The following is a 22805-nucleotide window of genomic DNA, read 5'->3' as shown; positions in this document are numbered from 1 at the left end:
GGGCTAAGCATCGGATATTGGTGAAGCACCGACTGCGTGCTAAGCCCTGGTCTAAGCGCCGGGTATTGGTGAAGCGCCGACTGCATGCTAAACCCTGGCCTAAGCGCTGGTTATCGATGAAGCGCCGACTGCGTGCTAAGCCCTGGTCTAAGCGCTGGTTATTGGTGAAGCGCCGACTGTGTGCTAAACTCTGGTCTAAGCGCCAGGTATTGGTGAAGCGCTGACTGTGTGCTTAGCACTGGGCTAAGCACCGGATATTGGTGAAGCACCGACTGCGTGCTAAGCCCTGGTCTAAGCGCCGGGTATTGGTGAAGCGCCGACTGCGTGCTAAGCCCTGGTCTAAGCGCTGGTTCATTCATTCATTCAATAGTATTTATTGAGCGCTTACTAGGTGCAGAGCACTGTACTAAGCGCTTGGGATGAACAAGTCGGCAACAGGTAGAGACGGTCCCCGCCGTTTGACGGGCTCACGGTCTAATCGGGGGAGACGGACAGACGAGAACGATGGCACTAAACAGCATCAAGGGGAAGAACATCTCGTAAAAGCAATGGCGACTAAATAGAATCGAGGTGATGTACATGGTTAATAATAATGTTGGTATTTGTTAAGCGCTTACTATGTGCCAAGCATTGTTCTAAGCGCCGGGGTAGACATAGGGGAATCAGGTTGTCCCACGTGGGGCTCACAGTCTTAATCCCCATTTTACAGATGAGGGAACTGAGGCCCAGAGAAGTGAAGTGACTTGCCCACGGTCACACAGCCGACAAGTGGCAGAGCTGGGATTCGAACTCATGAGCCCTGACTCCAAAGTCCGTGCTCTTTCCACTGAGCCACGCTGCATGGTTATTGATGAAGCGCCTACCGCATGCTAAGCCCTGGTCTAAGCGCTGGTTATTGGTGAAGCATCGACTGCGTGCTAAGCCCTGATCTAAGCGCCGGTTATTGGTGAAGCGCCAACAGTGTGCTAAGCCCTGGTCTAAGCGCCGGGTATTGGTGAAGCGCCGACTGCGTGTTAAGCCCTGGTCTAAGCGCCGGGTATTGGTGAAGAGCAGACTATGTGCTAAGCACTGTTATAAGCGCTGGGGTAGATGTAGGGAGCAGCGTGGCGTAGTGGGTAGACCCCGGGCCTGAGAGGCCCAAGGTCATGGGTTCTAATCCTGACTCCACCCCTCCTCTGCTGGGTGGCCTTGGGCAATAGATACGACTGAATGAATGATTGAAGTCGCTTCACTTCTCTGGGCCTCAGTAACCTCGTCTGGAAAATGGGGATTAGTAATAATAATAAAAATGGTATTTGTAAAGAACTTACTATGTGCCATAGCACTATTCTAACCGCCGCGGTAGATACAAGGTAATCAGGCTGATTAATAATGATGATGATGGTGTTTTTTAAGCACTTACCATGTGCCAAACACTGTTCTAAGCACTGGAGTAGATAGAAGATAATCAGGTTGTCCCCCCGTGGGGCTCCCAGTCTTAATCCCCATTTTACAGATGGCATAACTGAGGCCCAGAGAAGTGAAGTGATTTACCCAAAATCACACAGCTGATAAGTGACGGAGCCGGGATGAGAACCCATGACCTCTGACTCCCAAGTCCAAGCTCTTTCCACTAAACCACCCTACTTGTCTAAGATTAAAACTGTGAGCCCCACGGGTGACAACGTGATTACCTTGCATCTATCCCAGCGCTTAGAACAGTGCTTGGCACATAGTAAATCCTTAACAAATACCATTATTATTATTACGGGGCAATCAGGTTGTCCCACGGGGGGCTCCCACTTTTAATCCCCATTTGACAGATGAGGTAACCGAGGCCCGGACAAGTGAAAGTGACTTACCCAAGGTCACACAACAGACACGTGGCGGAGGTAGGATTAGAACCCACATCCTCTGACTCCCAAGCCCTTGCTCTTTCCACTGGGCCTCGCTGCCCAGCTCTGCCACTGGTCTGCTGTGGGACCTTGGGCAAGTCACTTCACTTCTCTGGGCCTCGGTTCCCTCATCGGGAAAATGGGGATGAAGACTGGGAGCCCCACGTGGGACAGACACAGGTCTTACCTGATTATCTTGAATCTACCCCAGTGCTTATAACATTACATGGCACATAGTAAGCGTTTAACAAATACCATCATCATTATTACTATTATTATTATTATCTCCCAAAGTTCAGTCTGAGAGCCCCCCCCCAACCCCCCCCCCACAACACATGCAGAAGCAGCATGGCCTAGTGGAGAGAGCCCGAGCGTAGGACTTAGAAGGTTGTGGGTTCTAATTCTGCCTCCTCCACTTGTCTGCTGTGTGACCTTGGGCAAGTCGCTTCACTTCTCTGGGCTTCGGTTACCTCGTCTGTAAAACGGGGTTTGGGACTGTGAGCCCCTCGTTGGACAGGGACTGTGTCCAACGTCATTTGTTTGTGTCCACCCCAGCGTTTAGAACAGTGTCTGGCACATAGTAAGCTCTTAACGAATTCTTCTTCTTCTCTTCCTTCTCAATCTTCTTCTCCTCCTCCTCCTCCTCTTCCTCCTCCTCCTTCTTCTCCTCCTCCTCCTTCTCCTCTCTTCTTCTTCTTCTCCTCTTTCTCCTCCTCCTCCTCCTCCTTCTTCATCTTGTCTTTTTTTCTTCTCCTCCTCCTTCTCCTCCTTCTCCTTTTCCTCCTCCTCGTCCTTCTACTTCTTCAGAGGTCATGGGTTCTAATCCCGCCCCCGCCACCTGTCAGCTATGTCACTTTGGGGAAGTCACTTCACTTCTCTGGGCCTCAGTTCCCTCATCTGTAAGATGGGGATGGAGACGACTGGGACCCCCACGTGGGACCACCCGATGACCCTGTATCTCCCCCAGCGCTTAGAACAGTGCTCAGCACATAGTAAACGCTTAAGAAATACCAACGTTATTATTAGTAGTACTATTAAAATGGGGATGAAGGCTGTGAGCCCCACGTGGGACAACCCTCTGCTCCTCCCCGTCTCCCTTCCCCTCCCCTCAGCACTGTGCTCATTTGTCTTATATTTTTATTACTCTATTTATTTTGTTAATGAGGTGTCCGTCCCCTTAAATTCTATTTATCGCGATGAAGTTGTCTTGTTTTCGTCCGTCTGCCTCCCCCGATTAGACTGTGAGCCCGTCGATGGGCAGGGATCGTCTCTATCTGTTGCCGAATTGTCCCTTCCAAGCGCTTAGTACAGTGCTGTGCACATAGTAAGCGTTCAATAAATACGATGGAATAAATGAATGAACCTGATGACCCTGTATCTCCCCCAGCGCTTAGAACAGTGCTCGGCACATAGTAAGCGCTTAACAAATACCGTTATCATCATTATTATTATTATTATTATTATTGTTATTATTATTAATATCATTTCCCCACTTTGGCCCCCTGCCCATCCTGAGCCCAGGCTGCCGAAAACCAAACTCGAGCGCCGAGGTGGGAGACGGAGCTGCAGTATCCGTTTCGGCCGCCCGCCCCTGGTGCTGAATGATAATAATTGTATAATAATAATAATAATAATAATGTTGGTATTTGTTATGTGCTTACTATGTGCCGATCACTGTTCTAAACGCTGGGGAGGTACAGGTTAATCGGGTTGTCCCACCTGGGGCTCACCGTCGTAATCCCCATTTTCCAGATGAGGTAACTGAGGCACCGAGAAGTGAAGTGACTTGCCCAAAGTCACCCAGCTGACAGGTGGCAGAGCCGGGATTAGAACCCATGACCTCTGACTCCTAAGCCCGGGCTCTTTCCACTGAGCCACGCTGCTTCTCTAATTATCCGTTATTAATCATAAAAATTGGGGGGGGGGTTGTCAATTGCTTACTCCGTGTCGGGCACTGCACTAAGCGCTGGGGTGGATGCAAGCAAATCGTGTTGGGCACCGTCCCTGTCTCACACTAGGGTTTACGGTCGATCCTCATTTTCGAATCCCGGCTCTGCCCTCTGTCAGCTGGGTGACTGTGGGCCGGTCACTTCACTTCTCTGGGCCTCAGTTCCCTCATCTGTCAAATGGGGATTAAAGCTGGGAGCCCCACGTGGGACAACCTGATCTACCCCAGAGCTTAGAACAGTGCTCTGCACATAATAAGCGCTTAACACCCACCAACATTATTATTATTATTATTATTATTATTATTATTATTATTATTTATTATTATTTTCCAGATGAGGGAACGGAGGCCCAGACGAGTTCAGTGACTTGCCCAAGTTCGCCTAGCGGACAAGTGGCGAAGCCTGGATTAGAACCCAGATCCTTCTAAAAATAAGAAGAAGAAGAATCAGGGTCGTATTGAAGTTTCCGGCTCACTTGTCAGCTGTGTGACTTGAGGCCAGTGACTTAGCTTCTCTGGGCCTCAGTGACCCCGTCTGGAAAATGGGGATGAAGACACGGTGAGCCCCACGTGGGACAACCCGATCACCCTGTATCCTCCCCAGCGCTTAGAACAGTGGTCTGCACATAATAAGAGCTTAACAAACGCCATCGTCGTCATTATTATTAAGTGCTTACTACGTGCCAGGCACTGCACTGAGCACTGGGGCGGACACAGGACTAAGCAAATCGGGACGGACACGGTCCCTGTCCCACCTGGGGCTCACAACCTCAATCCCCGTTTTACAGATGAGGTCGCCGAGGCGACGAGAGGCCAAGTGACTCGCCCGAGGTCACCCAGCAGCCAAGTGGCGCAGCCGGGATCCCCAGACCCGTGATCTTTCCGCTAGGCCACGTGCTGACTACGTGCCAGGCACTGTCTTAGACGCTGGGGCAGACACAAGGTAATCGGGTTGGACCCAGGCCCGGTCCCACACGGGGCTCACAGTCTGAGTCCCCATTTTACCGATGAGGTAACTGAGGAGTGAGGCGACTTGTCCGAGACCACGCAGCAGACGAGGGGCGGATTAGAACCCAGGTCTTTCTGACTCCCGGCCCCGTGGTTGATCCATTAGGCCTCTCTGAAGGGGACGATGCCGCCGCTCTCAACGCCCCCTCCCACCCTCCACCCCCCCTCCTCGGACACAGCAGGAGGAATTGTGGCGGGATAATTCCCTCCCCAGGTGACCCAGAGGTGGGGTTGGGAGGGATGACCCCCTCCCCCGGCTACCCAGAGATGGGGGTGGGCGGGGTAACCCCCTCCCCAGGTGATCCAGAGATGGGGGTGGGCGGGATAACCCCCTCCCCAGGCTACCCAGAGATGGGATGGGCGGGAAACCCCCCTTCCCCAGGTTACCCAGAGATGGGGGTGGGTGAGATAACCCCCTCCCCTACTTCCCTCGCGGAGAGAAGAGTGCCGGGGCCCTGCCACCCGCCCCTTCCACGGCAACCGTGGTGATGGAGGGGTGGGGGGGCCCTGCGGGACCCCTCCCCTCCTCCCGGGGTCCCCGGAGGTGATGGGGGGGGGGGGAGACGCGGGGGTCCGGCCCCTCCCCTGCTTGAAACCAGGTCTGACCTACATCGGCCGCTGCGCCGCCCTCCGCCCCCTCCCCAGCCGAGACCCCCTCCCCCCAAACACACACACACACACACACACTCTCTCTCCCCCTCCCACTGCCCAAATAGGCGGAGACCCCCGGAGAGGCGAGGCTCCTCCTTCCGGCCGGGCTCCTCCCCTCTCCCCCCTCCCCACCGCCGCAGCCGCCGGAGCCGGAGGAGGAGGAGGAGGAGGAGGAGGAAGGTCCAGGACTGTGGACAGCGGCTCGGAGGCCGGGCCACCCCCGGCAGGGGCAGGGAGAGGGGTGGTCGGGTGTGGGGGCGCCCTCGGCGGGAAAGATGGGGGGGCCTGGGGCTCAGGGGGCGCTGCTTCTGGGCCTCGGCCTCCTGTCGCTGCTCCCAGGTAGGGGCCGGGATGGGGAGGGGGCAAACGGGGGGCGGGAGGGGGGGGGGAAGGGTCCTGTGGGAGAGGGAGGAGGGGGAGAGGGATTTGGGGAGGGGGGCGCCCGGGGCGGGACGGGAGGGTGACCGCGCATCCCCACCACGGCGTGGGCCCCGGGAGGGAAAGCGGACCCGCTCCTCGACACGCACGCACATCTCCAGAGAGGGGGAGAAAAAGGGGAGGGGTCCCGAGCAGCCGAGGGGGGTCTCCCCCATCCCCCTCCTCCCCTGCCTAAGCTGCGATCGTTCATTCGGTCCTATTTATCGAGCGCCGGCCGTCCATTCATTCGTTCCGGGGTCTCTGTTGAGCGCTCGCTGCGTGCAGAGCACTGTACTAAGCGCTCGGGAGGGGACGGACACATCTCCGGCCCTCGGGGAGCCGGGGGCGGGCGGACAGACGGGAAGAGAAATGAATAAAGGACGGATCTCGACCTAAGCGCTGTGCCGAGCACGGTACCATTCCTTCAATCGGTCATTCGTTCGGTCGTGTTTATCGAGCGCTTACTGGGTGCAGAGCACTGTACTGAACCATTCGGCCCTAAATCCCTGCCCACAACGGTCTAGGGGAACGGAGACGGATATCCAGGCTTGGGGGGGGGGGATGGGGAGGACGGGGGGGGGGCGGGGAGGAGGTTGGACAGGTCGCCCTCCTCGTCCCCTCCCCGGGACCCCCAGCCGGTGATCATTCAGTCCTATTTAGGAAGCGCCTCCTGCGTGCAGGGCACCGTACTAAGCGCCGGGAGAGAACGGTACAGCAATAAACAGTGCCCCATCCCTGAGGGAGGGAGAGGCAGCGTGGCCTGGCGGCTAGAGCCCGGGCCTGGGAGTCGGAGGGATCCGGAGTCCTCGACCAGTCCGCCGTGTGACCTTGGGCGAGTCCACTTCACTTCTCCGGGCCTCGGTGACCTCACCCGGGAAACGGGGATGAAGAGCGTGAGCCCCAGGCGGGACAGGGACCCGACTGACTTGTGCTTGGCACAGAGTCAGCGCTTAACGGGTCTTAACGAGGGCATCCTCAGCCTCCCCCTCCTCGGTGGGGGTGGTCGGCGGGGTCGGGGAAGGGGCCTGAGCCCCGGTGTCCGGCGTCCAGGGGCCCTGCCGACGGCCACGGAGGAGCGGCTGGTGGAACATCTGCTGGACCCCTCCCGCTACAACAAGCTCATCCGGCCTGCGGCCAACGGCTCCCAGCTGGTCACCGTGCAGCTCATGGTCTCCCTGGCTCAGCTCATCAGCGTGGTCAGTCCCGGGGCCGGGGGAGGGGGTCGGCTGGGGAGGGGAGGGGGCGTCTGGTTCTCAGCGGACCCCCTCTGTTGCAGCACGAGAGGGAGCAGATCATGACCACCAACGTCTGGCTGACCCAGGTCGGTGACCTCCGCAGCGGTCCCCCCCGCCCCTCCTCCAGGAGGCCTTCCCTGCCCGAGCCCTCCTTTCCTCTCCCCCCGCTCCCTTTAGGCATCCCCCCTCCCAGCCCCACCGCACCTACGTCCATATCTGGGGCGCTTGGGAGGCGCCCACTAGGTGCCAGGCACCGTACTGAGCGCCGGGAGGGCGGGGCCACCGGCAAATCGGGTGGGACTCGGTCCCCGTCCCACGTGGGGCTCCCGGGCTCGGACCCCATTTCCAGACGCGGGAACCGAGGCCGAGCGAAGGGAAGTGACTCGCCCGAGGTCCCACGGCAGGCGAGTGGCCGAGCCGCGATTAGAACCCATGACCGTCTGACCTCCAGACCCGTGCCGTAGCCACTAGGCCACGCCGCTTCATGTCTATCCGTCGATTATTTCTATTCGGGTCTGACTCCCTGTCCAGACGCGTTGAGGGCGGGAACGTATCTCGTATAACGTTCTGTTGTCCTCTCCCCAGCGCTTAGTCCAGTGCTGTGCACGCAGAGGGCGCCCAATAAATACCATTGACCGATTGAGGTGCCCCCCACCCCCCAGGATGGCTAATCCCAGCTCCGTCACTTGTCCGCTGTGTGACCTTGGCCGAGTCCGTGCCTGCCTCGGTAACCTCACCTGTAAAATAGGCCCCACTTGGACACGGACTCCGTCCAACCCGTATCTACGGTGTTTACTACAGTGCCTGGCACGTAGTGAGCGCTTAACAAATAACCATTTTCAAAAAAAATGCTCCCCGCCGCTCCCCCATCACCCGGAAAGCCCCCCTCCCCCTCTCAGCCTGGACCCCTGCCTCTTATCACCTGCCCCCCTGGGCCCGTCCCCTCGCCCCCCCCCCCGTGACTCAGTGGAAAGCGCCCGGGCTGGGGAGTCAGAGGTCGTGGGTTCTAATCCCGACTCGGGCGCCCGTCAGCCGGGTGACCTTGGGCCAGTCAGTTCACTTCTCCGGACCTCGGGAGCCGCCGGGGGACGACCCGACGACCCCGTCTCTCCCCCAGCGCTTAGGACGGCGCTTGGGGCAGAGCGAGGGCGTCTCGGACACCATCCTTATTATCATTCTTACCCCCACCGCCCCCCCCCCAGGAGTGGGAAGACTACCGCCTCACCTGGAAGCCGGAGGAGTTCGACAACATGAAGAAAGTCCGGCTGCCGTCCAAACACATCTGGCTGCCGGACGTTGTCCTCTATAACAAGTAGGGGCCTGGCGGACGACGGGGCCCCGGTCGCCCTCCTCCAACCTATTCGGGGAAGGACGGGGAGCGGGGATGGGGCGGGGCGGGGGGGGCCGGGATGACCGGGACCCGCACGGACGGGGGGGGGGGGACGACGACGAACGGCCGGGTGGATGGAGGGGGTCGATCTGGACAGGCCGAGGGGTGAGGCCGGACGGTCGGAGGGGCGAGTCCGGGCCGAGGGGGTGAGACCGGACGGACCAGGCCCGACGGGAGACCGGGCCCGAGAGGCGAAGAGAGGTGTCTCCGCCCCCCCCCCCCCGACCCCTCTCTCCCGGCTCCCCGTTTCAGCCCCCAGACCCACACGGCGGGAAGCCCCCGTTCCGTCCGTCCCCGCCGGCTGTAGCGGGCGGGGCGCGGAGGCAGGGGACTGGCCGGGTTGACCCCCAGCCGTCCGCCTCTGTCTCCCCTCCGCGTCCCTCCCGGCGACCGCGGCGGGCGGCGGACAGCGCGGACGGCGTGTACGAGGTGTCCTTCTACTCCAACGCGGTGGTGTCCCACGACGGGTCCATCTTCTGGCTGCCCCCGGCCATCTACAAGAGCGCCTGCCGCATCGAGGTCCGCCACTTCCCCTTCGACCAGCAGAACTGCACCCTGAAATTCCGCTCCTGGACCTACGACGGGCGCGAGATGGACCTGGTGCTGAAGAGCGAGGCGGCCAGCCTGGACGACTTCACGCCCAGCGGCGAGTGGGACATCGTGGCCCTGCCCGGGCGGCGCCACGCGGGCCCGGGCCCCGCGGCCTACGTGGACATCACCTACGACTTCGTCATCCGCCGCAAGCCGCTCTTCTACACCATCAACCTCATCGTGCCCTGCGTCCTCATCACCAGCCTGGCCATCCTGGTCTTCTACCTGCCCTCGGACTGCGGCGAGAAGATGACCCTCTGCATCTCCGTCCTGCTGGCCCTCACCGTCTTCCTGCTGCTCATCTCCAAGATCGTGCCGCCCACCTCGCTCGACGTGCCCTTGGTGGGCAAGTACCTCATGTTCACCATGGTCCTCGTCACCTTCTCCATCGTGACCAGCGTCTGCGTGCTCAACGTCCACCACCGCTCTCCGGCCACCCACGCCATGGCCCCCTGGGTCCGGGCCTTGTTCCTGGAGCGGCTGCCCGCCCTGCTCTTCATGCGACCCCCGGCTCGGGGCCACCGGCCGGAGGGGACCCCCGGCCCGCCCGGGGGGGAGCCGGGCCGACGGCCTTGCCCCTGCGGGGGCCTGGGGGAGGCGGTGGACGGGGTCCGCTTCATCGCCAGCCACATGAAAGGCGAGGACGACCACCGGAGCGTGAGTGACCAGGCGGCGGGAGGGGGGTGGGGGTGGGGGGGCCACGCCGTTCCCGCTCCTCCGGACCCCCGTCGTAGCGAGAAAACCCGCGTCGCGGTGCCCGGCTCAGGGGACGGAGGTCCTGGGTTCGAGAAGCAGCGTGGCTCAGTGGAAAGAGCCTGGGTTTTGGAGTCAGAGCTCGTGAGTTCGAATCCCGGCTCTGCCACCTGTCAGCTGTGTGACTGTGGGCGAGTCACTTCACTGCTCTGTGCCTCAGGTACCTCATCTGCAAAAGGATGAAGACCGTGAGCCCCACGTGGGACGACCTGATTCCCCTGTGTCTACCCCAGCGCTTAGAACAGTGCTCTGCACATAGTAAGCGCTCAACAAATACCGCCATTATCCTTATTATTATCCACGTGGCGGCCGGGTGACCTCGCGCAAGTCACTTCGCTCCTCTGGGCCGCAGTGACCTCATCTGGAAAATGGGGCTGAAGACCGGGAGCCCCCACCTCATCGCCTTGTATCCCCCTCCGGCGCTTAGCACAGCGTAAGCGCTCGACGAATGCCGTTATTATTATCCCGAGCGCCGGGGTAGAGGCCGATCAATCGGACCGGACACCGGCCCCGCCCCACCTGGGGCTCACACTCTTCACCCCCCATTTCCCGATGAGGGAACGGAGGCCCGGAGAAGTGACTTGCCCACGGTCACGCGGCAGACCGAGGGGCAGAGCCGGGATTGGAACCCAGGTCCCTCTGACTCTCAGGCCTGTGCTTTCCCCGCCGGGCCACGCTGCTTCTCCCGTGGGGTGGGAGTAGGGGGCCAGAGGGGGGACGTGGGATGTCTGAGGGGGAGGGGGCCGCTCCACTCGAAATCCCGCTCATCCCAGAAAACGTCGGGGAGACCGGGAACCAACCGGGCAGACCAGTTTCCTCATCCCGTGGGGTGGGGGCCCTTTCTGCGGCCGCCCCGTATAGAGTAATTATGATTATAGCACCGACCGGGCACTGTACTAAGCGCTGGGGTGGGTACGAGCCCGTTGTTGGGTAGGGATCGTCTCCATCTGTTGCCCAATTGTACCTGCCAAGCGCTTAGTGCGGTGCTCTGCCCACCGTAATTGCTCAACAAATAGGATCGAGTGAACGAACGAGTTGGACGGTCCCTGTCCCACCTGGGGCCTCCAGGCTCAATCCCCCTTTTCCAGACGAGGCAACCGAGGCCCAGAGGAGTGAGGTGACTCGCCCAAGGTCCCAGCAGCGGAGGCGGGATTAGAATCCACCACCTCTGACTCCCGGGCCCGGGCTCTAGTGGCTACGCCACGCGATCCTCCCACATCGTTCTGCAAAATTCTTCCGAACCATTTTTTTTTTTCCCCCCAATTCTCATCCTTCCGTCGCTTCCCGGCTCCTTGGGTTAGGACCACAGCTCCCTCTCCTTGTCCCCCGCAGGTGAGCGAGGACTGGAAATACGTCGCCATGGTGATCGACCGCCTGTTCCTGTGGATCTTTGTGTTCGTCTGCGTGTTCGGCACCGTGGGCATGTTCCTACAGCCCCTCTTCCTCCAGAACTACACGGCCCACAGCCTGCTGGCCCCGGCCCCCCCGGCCCCCGGCGAATGAAGCCCCGCACCCACCCACCCCCGGGGGGGGTCCAGTCTCAGACATCGGCAGGTCACGGGGGTGGTCAGATCCACGAAGGAACAGGCCGTGCTGGGTCCCGGGGGGGGGGGGGGATGGTCAGTGTGGGGTCACTGGGGGAGAGACAGGGATGGAGAAGAGATGGGCGTGGGACGGTCCGCGCTTCAGCGCCGGGTCACTGAGTCGAGTCGGGGCGTGGGATGGTCAACCTGGGTCACTAGGGAGAGTCAGGGATGGACAGGGGAGAGGAAGGGTCCGCCCTGCCCAGAGCACCCCGCTCCTCCCACTGAAGGGAGCCGAAGGTAGGGAGACGTTCAAGTCCCAGAGGTCTCCGATCCAAAAATCAATGTCCGGGGAGGGGTCTCCCACTCCCTCGGCTTCCTCAGACCGATCTGACCGCCCCCACCTCCCCGCACCGTGCACGACCCAGACCAGGGAGCCGGGGGAAAGACCTCTAGGGGTCATCCGGTCCAGCCCCCTGCCTTCCACCGGGCAGACATCGCACCCACTCCCTCCTCACCAGACCGGGACGCCCTCCCCGGCTTTCTCCTCTCCGGGCCGGATGCCCCCGGGGGGGGGGGGGGGGGTCCTTCCTCCTCAGCACCCCCGGACCCGGTCGATCTTGACCGGCGACCCCCGCTCGACACCAAGGGGCGGGATGGGACGCGACCCCCACTCCGTGGAGACCCAAGGCGCACACGCTTGCACACGCACACAAGATCTGGGACGCGTGTGGTCCCGGCCTTGGACGGGGCAGGCCCCTTCCCCGCCTCCGCTTTGCCTTCCGGCTGAGACTTGCCCCCCGCTCTCCCCATCCTCCTAACCCCTCCACTTCTGCCCCAGCGCCCCTTCCCCCATCCCTGTGGAATAAACCCCGACGGACACTCGCTCGTCTCTTCTTTACCCGAGGGGTCGCCCTCCCGGAGGTGGGGGGCGGAGGGGAGGGGGACCCCTGTGCCACGGCCGCCGGGTGACTCTGGGCAGGTCGCGTCACTCCTCCGGGCCTCGGTTCCCTCATCTGCAAAACGGGGACGGAGACCGTGAGCGCCGGGCGGGACGCGGACGGCGTCCGACCCCATTACCTTCCATCCACCACAGCGCTCGGCGCGCAGTACGCGCTCAACCAATACCGCCGTTATTACTAAGGACGGAAGCGCTGATAAAATCCCCTCTGGGCTCCGTGTGACCCACCCCTCGCCCCGTGGCCGGATCTGCCCACGCGCCCCCGTACCACGGTCCGAAGTCACCGCCCGCACGTGGGAGCCCAGAAGCCCCCCGCCCCCCACCCTAGGGGCCGGCGGTGTCGGCAGTCGGGTGGGAGGGGAAGGTGGGGTGGGGGGAGGTCGCTACAGAAAAAAAGGGAGAATTTATTTCATCTGCGGAATGTGTCTTCGGTTGCCGGAAGCCCTGGGGGGGGGGGGGGGTGTCTGCGAAAGCAGTTACAAAATGGGGGTCGACGTGGGGTCTGGGATGGGGGGGGGGGGGTCTCCCGCGACGGAGGGTCATTTACGCTACGCTTCTCCCCGCCGTTCCCCGGTCAGGTGGGAGCGAGCGCTCGGACCACGGCCGATCATTTCTTTAAAATCATAACCATAATTAAAAAAGGGGGGGGGGGGTGGAAGACGACTAAAACTCAGAAATCAGGGCTGCGAGGTCAGGATCACCCTCTCCCCTCCCCTCCTGCCATGCAGGGTCTCGCCTCCCCCAGGCCCCCGGAAAGCACGGGTGGCCCCGGCCCAGACGGCGGGGACGGGGTCAAGGGCTGCGTGGGGGACTACGTTTTTCGGGGGGTGGGTGGGGGCGGGGAATGGTTTGGAGACTCGGGGGCCCGAGCGAGGGGGGAGAGAAGGGGGCGAGCCGGGCCGGGGGCTCCGACCGAGGACATGCACGGCGGGACCGCCCGACGCACGTGCTCCGGGCACCCGCGGGGCTCGCCGGCTCCCCGCCGGCCCGCCCCCTCCCCGTCCCCGGTCCCGTGTCCGTCCGACGGGGCGAGGCCCGGAGCCGCCGCGGAGGCCCCCGGGCCGGGGGTCCGGCGGGGCGCGGCTACGGGTCCTCGGGCGCGAAGCTCTTCTCCTCCTGCGGCTTGCCGATCCAGCTGCCGTAGCCCAGCTCCTCCAGGCCCTGCACGAAGTAGTCACGGGCCACCTGGTAGGCCCGGGCCGCCCCCTTGGCCTCCGCGTAGGAGGCGAAGGCCAGCAGGTCCGCGCGCTTGGCCTGCGCGCTCAGCTGGCGGAACAGGGCGAAGAGGTTGCGCTTCGACACGCGGGACACCTCCAGCTGGGGCCTGGATGCGGGGACGGGGGCCTCCGTCAGCGCCCCCGTCCCCGCCGGTCCCGCCCCCCCCCGCCCCCCCCCCGACCGGGGGGAGACCCGCCGTCGGACCGACCCGTCCACTTTGCCCTTGGTGCCGTCCAGGACCTCGACCTCGGTGCCGTCGGCCAGGCACCAGTTGACGCTGGACTCCTTGGTCTTGCCCGTCTGCCGCGTCGAGTCGTACACGCTCACCCGGCCCACCTACGCTCGAGAGAGGGACGGAGGGAGGGTGGACGGAGGGTCCGGGCGGCCCCGGGCAACCCCTCCTGCCCGCCGCCCTCCCCGCGGGCGGTACCTTGGGGTGGTTGAGGGCGTAGGGGGGCCGGAGCCCCTCGGGAAACCCGCTCCCTTCTCTCGCCATGCGGCAGCACAGGGCCCGGGTCAGGTGACCCTGACTGTACAAGTAGCCTGGGGGAGACAGGGATGCCCACCGTCACCGCCCAGCCCTCACGGATCATCCGCTCCGCCCCTCCTCGCGTCCCCCCGCTCCCGGCCCCGGCAGCCCAAGGCGGCCGGGAGACCGTTCCCTCGACCGTCAGCTCGTCGCGGGCGGGATCGCGGCTGCTAATCCTGCCCTACGGGCCCTCTCCCAAGCGTTCAGTACGGTGCTTTGCGCACGGTAAGGGCTCGATAAATACGACTGAATGACTGCAGGTCGCCCCAGCAGAGATCCCACCCGGGGCCCTGTTTCCCTGGAACGGTGACTGTCCCCCACCTGGTAATCTTCTGTCTGAGCACAGTGCTTTTTCTGTTGTGGTTTTTTAATGGAATTTAAGCGTTCGCTATATTTTTTTTAGTGGTATCTGTTGAGCGTGTGAGGCGAGGGAACTGAGGCCCAGAAGCGAAGCGACACGCCCGAGGTCCCACCGCAGACAAGTGGGGATTGGAACCCACGACCTTCTGACTCCCGGGCTCTTGCCGCTCCGCACGGGGCTTCTCAAGGCGTTAGTAATAATAATACCGGTATTCGGTAAGCGCTCAACTACGTGCCAGACACTGTACTGACTGCCGGGGTGGATGCCAGCAGATCGGGTTGGACACAGTCCCCGTCTCACGTGGCGCTCCCCGTCTCAGCCCCCACTTTACAGACGAGGTAACTGAGGCCCAGACAGAGAAGCGACCGGCCCAAGGTCACGCAGCAGACGGGCGGCGGAGCCGGCATTAGAACCCGGGACCCTCCGACTCCCAGGCCCGGGCTCCAGCCGCTACGCCGTGCCGCTTCTCTGAGACCCCGCCGCCCCCGTCCCCCCCGACGGGCCCTGACCGAGTGTGATGGAGGTGAGATAGATGGGCTGCAGGAAGTGGGTGAGCATGGCTCCCTGCAGGCCCAGGACGTTCCAGCGCAGGATCTTGTCGCTGCAGGACATGGTGCGTAACCTCTCGCCGTGCTGGATGCCGTCCCACGTCGGCACGATGGCGCTCGACTCCACCGGGATGGTGCCCTCGCCTGTGGGCACACGCACGGGATGCGCGGCTCGACCCCCGCCGGGCTGCCCCCCGCCCCCACAGTCGGGGGTGGGGGAGGGCGGCCGTCAGCGGCTCTAACTCCTAATACTCAAGCGCTTAATACAGTGCTCTGCACACGGCAGGCGCTCGCTAAATGAATGAATGCTCTTAATGAGGCTCACGCCCTTAATAATGACGACGACGCTATCCGTTAAGTACTTAATATGCGCCCGGCACCGTTCTAAATAGATACGACGGTTGACGGGGTGGGACACGGTCCCCGTCCCACGTGGGGCTCACAGTCTTGACCCCTTTTTTTCCCACAGATGAGGGAACTGAGGCCCGGGGCAGGGAAGTGACTTGCCCAAGGTCACAGAGCGGGCGAGTGGCGGGGCCGGGATAATAACGATAATGTCGGTATCTGTTAAGCGCTATGTGCCGAGCACTGTTTTAAGCGCTGGGGTAGTCACGGGGTAATCAGGTCGCCCCCCCGAGAGGCTCCCAGTCTTCATCCCCATTTTACAGAGGAGGCAACTGAGGCACAGAGAGGTGAAGCGACTTGCCTATAGTCACGCAGCTGACAAGCGGCGGAGCCGGGATGAGAACCCGTGACCTCCCGACTGCCAGGCCCGCGACTGATCCACTGAGCCACGCCGTTTCAGATCCCCATTTTACCCAGGAAGGAAGAAGTGAGGGCCGGAAAAGCGCCGTGAATCGGTCGAGACGCCGCGGCGGAGCCAGGATTAGAACCGGGGTCCTTCTGACGCCCAGGCCCGGGTTCCCCCGCCACGAAGCCACGCCGCTCTCTACCTGGGCCGCGGGGGGAGGGGGGGGGGGCCCGAGGGTCTCACCGTTCTCCACTTTGGTGCGCAGTTTGCCCTGTTTGGGATTCTCGAAGAGCGGCTGGTGGAGGCCATCCACGCCCCGGCCCGGGAGGTCGCTGCAGGACTTGTCGAACAGGGCGCCGTCCCCGCAGGGCGCCGTGCTGCACGGGGAGGGGACGGGGGGAGACCGGTCACGGACGTCGGGGGCCCTCCGGGGGGTCCCCCCCGAAACCCGCCCGCGCCGCCGGGCCCACCTGACGTAGAGGTGAAAGGTGACGCCCCTCTTGACCTGGAGGCGGCCGCCCTCGGCCGGCTCGAAGATGCTGTCCGTCCCCGACGCGGGGTCGTACTTCATGAGCTCGTTATACAGGAACCTGAGCGGGAGGGAGGGGGGGGACGTGCAAGGGTCGGGGGGCTGCTCCCCGCCCCCAGCAGAACCCCTAAAAATTACGCTACTTTGTAAGCACGTGATATCATCACTATACTTCTTAAGCGCTATGTGCCAGGCACTGTTCTCAGCGCTGGGGCAGATGGACGGCAATCAGGTTGGACACGATCCCCGTCGTTCGTTCGGTGGCATTTATTGGGCGCCGACCGTGTGCGGAGCACTGTACTAAGCGCCTGGGGGAGGACCACACAACAGTAAACAGATTCATTCCTTCGCGCGTATTTACTGAGCGCTTATTACGTGCAGAGCACTGTCCTAGGCGCTCATTCTCTGCCCACAATGAGCAGACCGACTAGAGGAGGGGGGACAGACGTGAAGAGAGATAAAATGACGGAACTGGACGTAAGCGGGGTGGGGCCGGGATGGGGGGGATGTCGAATAATAACGGCAGGAACGACGGCATCTGTCGAGCGCTCACTCCGTGCCGAGCGCTGTGGGCGATACAAAGGTGATCGGGGCATCCCGGGCGACGCGGAAGGGAGGAGGAGGACACGAAGGGGGGGGGGGGCTTATGGGGCTCACGCTCCGAACCCCCCCCTTCCAGACGAGGGAACCGAGTCCCAGAGACGTGAGGCGACTTCCCCGAGGTCCCGCGGCAGCAGGGATTGGAACCCGGGTCCTCCCGACTCCCGGGGGGCCCCCTCCCCTCACCTGATGAAGCCCCTCCGAGAGATGATCTCGGCGTGGCAGTCGTTGACCGTCTCTCCCTTGAGGCTGAGCTCCCCTCCCTTGACGCAGCGGTTGCCTGGGGGGGAGGGACCCAGCGGTCGGTCGGGCCCGGCGACGCCCTTCCCGCTCCCCCCGGGGGCCCGGCGGCCTTACCCGTCCCCAGGCTGACCACGGCCCCCAGGTCCGCCGGGCCCTTCTTCATGACGATGGCGGCCAGGATCTTGCGGCCGAGCAGGCTGTGCTGGATGCGGGCCGTCAGCGAGTTGAAGCACTTGTGGCTCAGCATGGCGATCTGGTCGTGGACGGTGCTGCCTCCCAATGGGAGCTGTGGGGTCACGGGGGTCACGGGCCGGCCCTCGCCCACCCCCCGGGGACATCCCCGTCCGGTCTCCCCACGGCACGGCGGCGCCCGTCCGGCCCTTCCCGGGCGCTCCCTCCCGCGTGGGGCTCCCCGTCTCGATCCCCGTTTTCCGGGCGAGGGAGCCGAGGCCCGGGGAACTGAAGGGACCGGCCCCAGGTCGCGCAGCGGAGGAGCGGCGGAGCCGGGACGGGAAGCCGGGCCCTTCCGCCTCCCGGGCTGCGGCTGCCGGGCCCCGCCGCCTCTCTTCTGGTCTCCCCCCGAGGTGGTCGCCGCCCCCCGCGAGGGCCGGGGCCCGGTCACCTCGGGCAGGCCGGCGGCCCCCCGCCGCTCCTCCATCTCGGTCTCCCCGATGAGGACGCGCAGAGCCGCGTCGGCCGCCACCTGCTTGCCCTGCTTCTTGCTGTGCGCGCTGACCGCCGGGAACCAGCGACCTCCGACCTTGGCCTGGTAGATGAACCTAGCGGGTGGACGGAAGAGGGAAGAGGGAGGAGGGTCCCGGCCCCTGCCGTTTAGACTGTGAACCCGTTATCGGGCGGGGATCCACTCTTATCTGCTGCCGAGTTGAACGTTCAGGCACAGCGCTCTGCACGTAGTAAGCGCTCGGTAAGTACGACCGAATGAATGCCCTTGATACTCTCCCCCCGGGGACCCCTCGCCACCTCTCCCACACAGCTGTACCCCCAGACCCGCCGCGGCTTCACTGGTGACTCCCCCTTGAGCTGGTTGTGGGCAGGGAATGTCTGTTACATTGCGTCTGTTCTTTTATTGTACTCTCCCAAGCGCTCAGTACAGTGCTTTGCGCCCCGTAAGCGCTCAGTGAACACCCCCGAACCACCGGATGAACGCCGCCCCCTCCCAAGTGCTTACTGCAGCGTCGCGCGCACAGTCGGCGCTCCATACGAGCGACTCGACTCGGGGAGTGATACTACTACGGAACGTGTTAAGCGCTTACTATGTGACAAGCACTGTTCTAAGCGCTGGGGGAGAGTCAAGTCAAACGGGCGGGACACGGTCCCTGTCCCGCGTGGGGCTGACGCTCTCATCTCCGTTTTCCCGGCGGGGTCGCTGAGGCGCAGACACGGGGAGCGACTCGCCCAAGGACACGCGACAGACAAATGGCCGGGTGGGGATCAGAACCCGTGACCTCCTGACTCCCAGCTCCGCGGCCCGTCCGCCGGGCCACGCCGCCGCGGCGGGAAGGTTTCCCCGCCGGTCCGGCGTCGTCCACGCCACCCCTCGCCCTCCCGCCGGCGGACGGCCGACTCACTTGGGGTCGTGGGGGGGCCCCGACTGGTTGACCAGCTTGAACTCGGCGGCGAAGCCGCTGGAGCGGGCGTACTCGAACAGGCCGCTGATGGGGTTGGCGTTGAGGTACTTGATGAGCTGGCCCACGCGCCGCGGCTGGTTCTCCGCGCCGAACAGCGGGGTGCCCAACGGCGGGACCATCTGCCGGAGGGAGGCGGGTCAGGGCGGGGGTCCCCCCCGGTCCCGTCCCCCTCCCCCGAAGGGGCGCCCGTCCCCACCGGCTCGGGGGGTCCGGCGGCGGCCTCGGGATCGTCCTGGAGCGCCTTCACCGCCGCCTCGGCCGCCATCTGCTTCGCCACCTTCTTGCTGTTGGCGATGGCCGAGGGGAAGACCCGGCTGCCCACCATCACGCAGTACTCGAACCTGCGGGCGGAGGGGAGGAGAGGCGGGAGGGTGAGGGGCCGCCCCCCGCCCCCCCCCCCCCCCCCCCCCTCCCGCCAGGTCCCCGTCCCCCGCGGACGTACTTGGGGTCGTGGGCCGGGCCCTCCTGGGCCAGCAGGCGGAACTCGCACGTGCCGCCGGCCTTCTGCACGTGCTCCATGAGCACGCTGATGGGGTTCTTGTTGATGATGGGCACCGGCCTCGGGGACTCCTGGCTCTCGCTCTGCGGGGGAGGAGGGCTCCTTGTGGGCAGGGAACGTGCCCGTCTACCGTTCCGCCGTCCTCTCCCGAGCACCCGGTCCGGTGCCCCGCCCACGCTCGCCGCCCGACAAACAGTCACGGCGACTCCGGTATCCGTCGGGCGCCGGGCCCCGGCCCCGGCCCGAGCGCCGGGGCAGGTAGGAGAGGATCACGGCGGACGCGGTCCCCGTCCCGCGCGGGGCTGGCGGGCCTCACCCCCGGTTTCCAGATGAGGAAACTGAGGCACCGAGAAGCGACCCGCCAAGGTGGCCCGGCAGGCAGGCGGCGGAGCCGGGATGAGCACCCGGGTCCTTCCGCGTCGCCCGGTTGAACGGAAGGAAGGCCGGGCGCCCCTCGGGGGGGGGGGGGGGGGGGGGGGCCCTCCCCGCCCCCTCCTCCCCGCCGGCCGCCCGCACCTGCTCCATCTCCTCCTCCTCCTCCCCGGGGCCGCCTCCGTCCGCGCCGGCCGCCCCGTCGGCGGCCCCCGCCTCGCGCAGGAGGACCCTCAGCGCCCTCGTGGCCGCGTCGTGCTTGGCCAGCTTCTTGCTGCTGGCCTCGGCCGGGGGGAAGCGCCGGCCGCTGATCACCGCCTGGAACTTGAACCTGCGGGGGAGGCGGCGGTCAGCGTCCGGCCGGGCCCCGCCCCCGGGGCCGCCCCCCGGGGCCGCCCCCCGCTCACCGGGGCTCGTGCGAGGGCCCGCTCTGCTCCAGGAGGGTGAATTCGCAGGGCTGGCAGGTGAACTGGGTGAACTCCATGAGCCCGCTGACGGGGTTCTTCTTGCGGCAGGCGGTCAGCTTCTCCAGCGGGGACGGCTGAGGCGGCGGCGGGAAGCCCAGCTGCGCGATGGAGCCCGGGGGCTCCGCGGCCGCCACGGGGGGCCGGATCATGTTGAGGCTGTCGGGGATGTCGTCGCTGGCCCAGCGGCCGTCCTCGGCGGCCGGGGGCGCCCCGGCGTCGCCGTCTTCCCCGGGGCCGGCCCCCGGCCGCCGCCCGTTCTCCAGGCCCGGGGCGGGGGCCGGGGCTCCCGGCGAGGCGGGGGCGGCCGCCTCCCGCTTGATGCACATGCGCTCGCGCTTCTTCTCGGTGAGCGCCCAGCGGGGCTGGGTGAGGCCCTCGCGGCACACGTCGCCCTGGCGCTCCAGGTAGTAAAGGGCCGGGTTGACGTCCCGCGCCCGCGTCAGCCCGATGCCCTTGGCCAGGGTGAGGGCCGACAGGGCCCCCGCCCCGAACAGGTGGGCGCAGATCTTCTCCCGGGTCTCGGCCATGGCGGCGGGTGGGCCGGCGCCCTCAGCGGGGGCGGGGCGGGCCCTCCTCCAGCGCGGGGGGGCTCCCTCCTCCCGGACCAGGCAGCCCCGGGAACGCAGGGAGTACAGGGCGCGGTTGACGTCCCTCTTGGGGACCCCCAGGCGCCGGGCGAGGTCCCGCGCGTCGGCCGAGGCCCCCGGCCCGAGCCCGCCCGGCGGCCGGAACGCGTCCGGCTCCGGGTCGGACACCGACAGGCGTCCGAAGACGGCGCTGAGGGAGCCCGGGCCCCGACCCGCGACGGGACACCCCGAGAGCGACCGGCCGGGGCCGGCGGGACGCGGCGGGCTCGGGCGGGCTCGGGGAGGCGCGGGTGGCGGCCGGCTCGGGTGGGCTCGGGGAGGCGCGGGTCGCGGGGGGCTCGGGCGGGCTCGGGATGGCGCGGGTAGCCGCGGGCTCGGGCGGGCTCGGGGAGGCGAGGGTCGCGGGGGGCTCGGGAGGGCCCGGGGAGGCGAGGGTCGCGGCGGGCTCGGACGGACGGGGAGGAGGGGGGCCGCCGGGAGCCGCCCCTGCAGGAAATCTATCTGCTGTCGGTGAAGTTGGGCGAGAGGGGACCCTCTGGCCTGGCGCTCGCGGCCCGGAGGGAGGTGGCGGTCGAGGGCACAGCCCTGGGGGAAAAGAGCGGGGAGAACGTCAGGGCATCAGCGGGCAAAGCGGGTCGACAGATCCCGGTCAGTCGATCGTATTTACTGAGCGCTCACTCTGCGCAGAGCACTGTAACGGACGCTTGGGAGAGCACGACAGAACAATAAACGGACACCTTCCCTGCCGTCGTCACGACCCTCCGGCGCTCGCTACGCGGCGACCGGCGGTAGCGTGGCCTGGCGGATGGAGCCCCGAGGACCCGGCTCCGCCACCCGTCCGCCGGGTGACCTCGGGCGAGTCGATTCACTTTCCTGCGCCCCGGTTGCCTCAACTTAAATGTGGATTAAAACTGGGCGCCCCAGGTGGGACAGCCGATTACCATGTGCTTAGCCCAGTACAGTGCCTGGCACATAATAAGCGCTTAATCAATACCACAGTTATTATTACCCTCAGACTCGGTCACCGGCGCCGGTGGGGGCCCTCTAAGTCTAAGTCCCTGAGACGAAACGGGGCCGGAGGAGGGGAGATGAAGCGAGCCGTCCAGACGGCGGCCCCGGGGCGGGACGGAGCCTGATTATAATAATAATAGTACTTGTTAAGCACTAACTATGTGCTAAGCACCGGGGCAGACGCCAGTCAATCGGGTGGGGCTCGCCGTCTCGACCCCCATTTTACCGTCCCCGAGGCCCAGAGGAGGGAAGCGACTTGGCCAAGGTCCCACAGCGGACAGGTGGCGGTGCGGGGATGAGAACCCGTGGCCCTCTGACTCCCCGGCCCGGGTTCGGGTGGGCGCGGGGGAGGACCCCGGAGCGAGCGGGCCGGGCCCCCTCACCTGGACCTCCTCGCCGCCGACGAGCGGCATGGCTCGAGGCCCGGGACGCGGGGCCGGCGGGCCGGAGCCCGGCGTCCGCTCCGTCCGTCGGTGGGTGGGCTGGCGGAGCCCCGCCGGGGTTAGGTTTCGTTTTCCGCTTCCCGGGATCCCCCGCCCCCGGCCCGTCCTCCTCCTCCTCCTCCTCCGGACGGCCACACTCCGCCCCGTCCCGCCCCCATCCTGCCCCCGTCCCGCCCCGTCCCTCAGTCGGCCGTGGCGGCGGCCACGCTCCGCCAAGCCCTCTCCTCCTCGCTCCGACCCCATCCCTCCTCCCTCCCCTCCCTCCACACGCCGGGACACCCGAAGAAGTCCAGAAGTCGGGACGGCGGCGGGCCGAGGGCCAGGAGGGGAGGGATTCATTCATGCATTCACTCGTTCATTCACTCACTCGTATTTATTGAGCGCCCACCGTGCGCAGAGCACCCTACTAAGCGCTTGGAGACTACAATTCGGCCAGCAGCCCGGCCCACAACGGGCTCACGGTCCAGAGGGCGGGGGAGGGGGCGGCAGAAGCATCCATTTAAATAGAATTCTAGTCATGTAATAATAAGTAGAATTATAAATGTGGACCCAGATACACACGCGCCGTGGGGACGGGGCAGAGGAAAGGGAGCGAGTCGGGGCGCCGGGGAGAGGAGGGGGAGCGGAGGAAAAGGGGGGCTTAGTCT

At 64.7% G+C, this 22805-nt stretch overlaps 2 protein-coding genes across 3 annotated transcripts; one reads left to right on the top strand and one right to left on the bottom strand.

Annotated features, from left to right (window-relative positions):
• The first annotated feature begins 5600 nt into the window (after positions 1-5600).
• CHRNB2 (cholinergic receptor nicotinic beta 2 subunit) lies at positions 5601-11474 on the top strand. Its single transcript, XM_029054732.2, has 6 exons — positions 5601-5820; positions 6949-7094; positions 7175-7219; positions 8336-8445; positions 8934-9771; positions 11200-11474. Exons 1-6 carry the CDS (start codon positions 5757-5759, stop codon positions 11368-11370), a joined length of 1374 nt encoding a protein of 457 aa, XP_028910565.1. The 5' UTR covers positions 5601-5756; the 3' UTR covers positions 11371-11474.
• A 1261-nt stretch (positions 11475-12735) lies between these two features.
• On the bottom strand, positions 12736-20974 carry ADAR (adenosine deaminase RNA specific). Of its 2 annotated transcripts, XM_029055964.2 has the most exons (14): positions 20058-20973; positions 19795-19981; positions 19222-19361; positions 18976-19120; positions 18720-18898; positions 17753-17909; positions 17245-17416; positions 17074-17167; positions 16229-16348; positions 16002-16135; positions 14969-15151; positions 14000-14112; positions 13778-13905; positions 12736-13675 (listed from the first exon to the last, which is right to left on the bottom strand). In XM_029055964.2, the coding sequence occupies exons 1-14, from the start codon at positions 20642-20644 to the stop codon at positions 13435-13437; spliced, it is 2580 nt and encodes an 859-aa protein (XP_028911797.1). In that variant the 5' UTR covers positions 20645-20973; the 3' UTR covers positions 12736-13434. The 2 variants fall into 2 exon arrangements, with proteins under 2 accessions (XP_028911797.1, XP_028911798.1); XM_029055965.2 differs by lacking the exons at positions 18720-18898; positions 18976-19120 and having other exon boundaries at positions 20058-20974.
• Positions 20975-22805: the final 1831 nt, after the last annotated feature.

Source organism: Ornithorhynchus anatinus, chromosome X5 (genome assembly GCF_004115215.2).
Source record: "Ornithorhynchus anatinus isolate Pmale09 chromosome X5, mOrnAna1.pri.v4, whole genome shotgun sequence".
Classification (NCBI taxonomy): domain Eukaryota; kingdom Metazoa; phylum Chordata; class Mammalia; order Monotremata; family Ornithorhynchidae; genus Ornithorhynchus; species Ornithorhynchus anatinus.
Note: the sequence above shows the minus strand (reverse complement) of the source record. Positions and strands in the feature narration are given on the sequence as shown.

Excerpts from the sequence above, each read along its gene's own strand:
- CHRNB2 (XM_029054732.2), top strand. The coding sequence starts at position 5,757 with ATGGGGGGGCCTGGGGCTCAGGGGGCGCTGCTTCTGGGCCTCGGCCTC. Across the intron at positions 8,446-8,933 it reads GACGTTGTCCTCTATAACAA|CGCGGACGGCGTGTACGAGG; the intron begins GTAGGGGCCTGG and ends GGCGGCGGACAG. Across the intron at positions 9,772-11,199 it reads GCGAGGACGACCACCGGAGC|GTGAGCGAGGACTGGAAATA; the intron begins GTGAGTGACCAG and ends TGTCCCCCGCAG.
- ADAR (XM_029055964.2), bottom strand. The coding sequence starts at position 20,644 with ATGGCCGAGACCCGGGAGAAGATCTGCGCCCACCTGTTCGGGGCGGGG. Across the intron at positions 16,349-17,073 it reads TCTCGGAGGGGCTTCATCAG|GTTCCTGTATAACGAGCTCA; the intron begins GTGAGGGGAGGG and ends CCTCCCGCTCAG. Across the intron at positions 13,906-13,999 it reads ACGCCCTCAACCACCCCAAG|GTGGGCCGGGTGAGCGTGTA; the intron begins GTACCGCCCGCG and ends TCTCGAGCGTAG.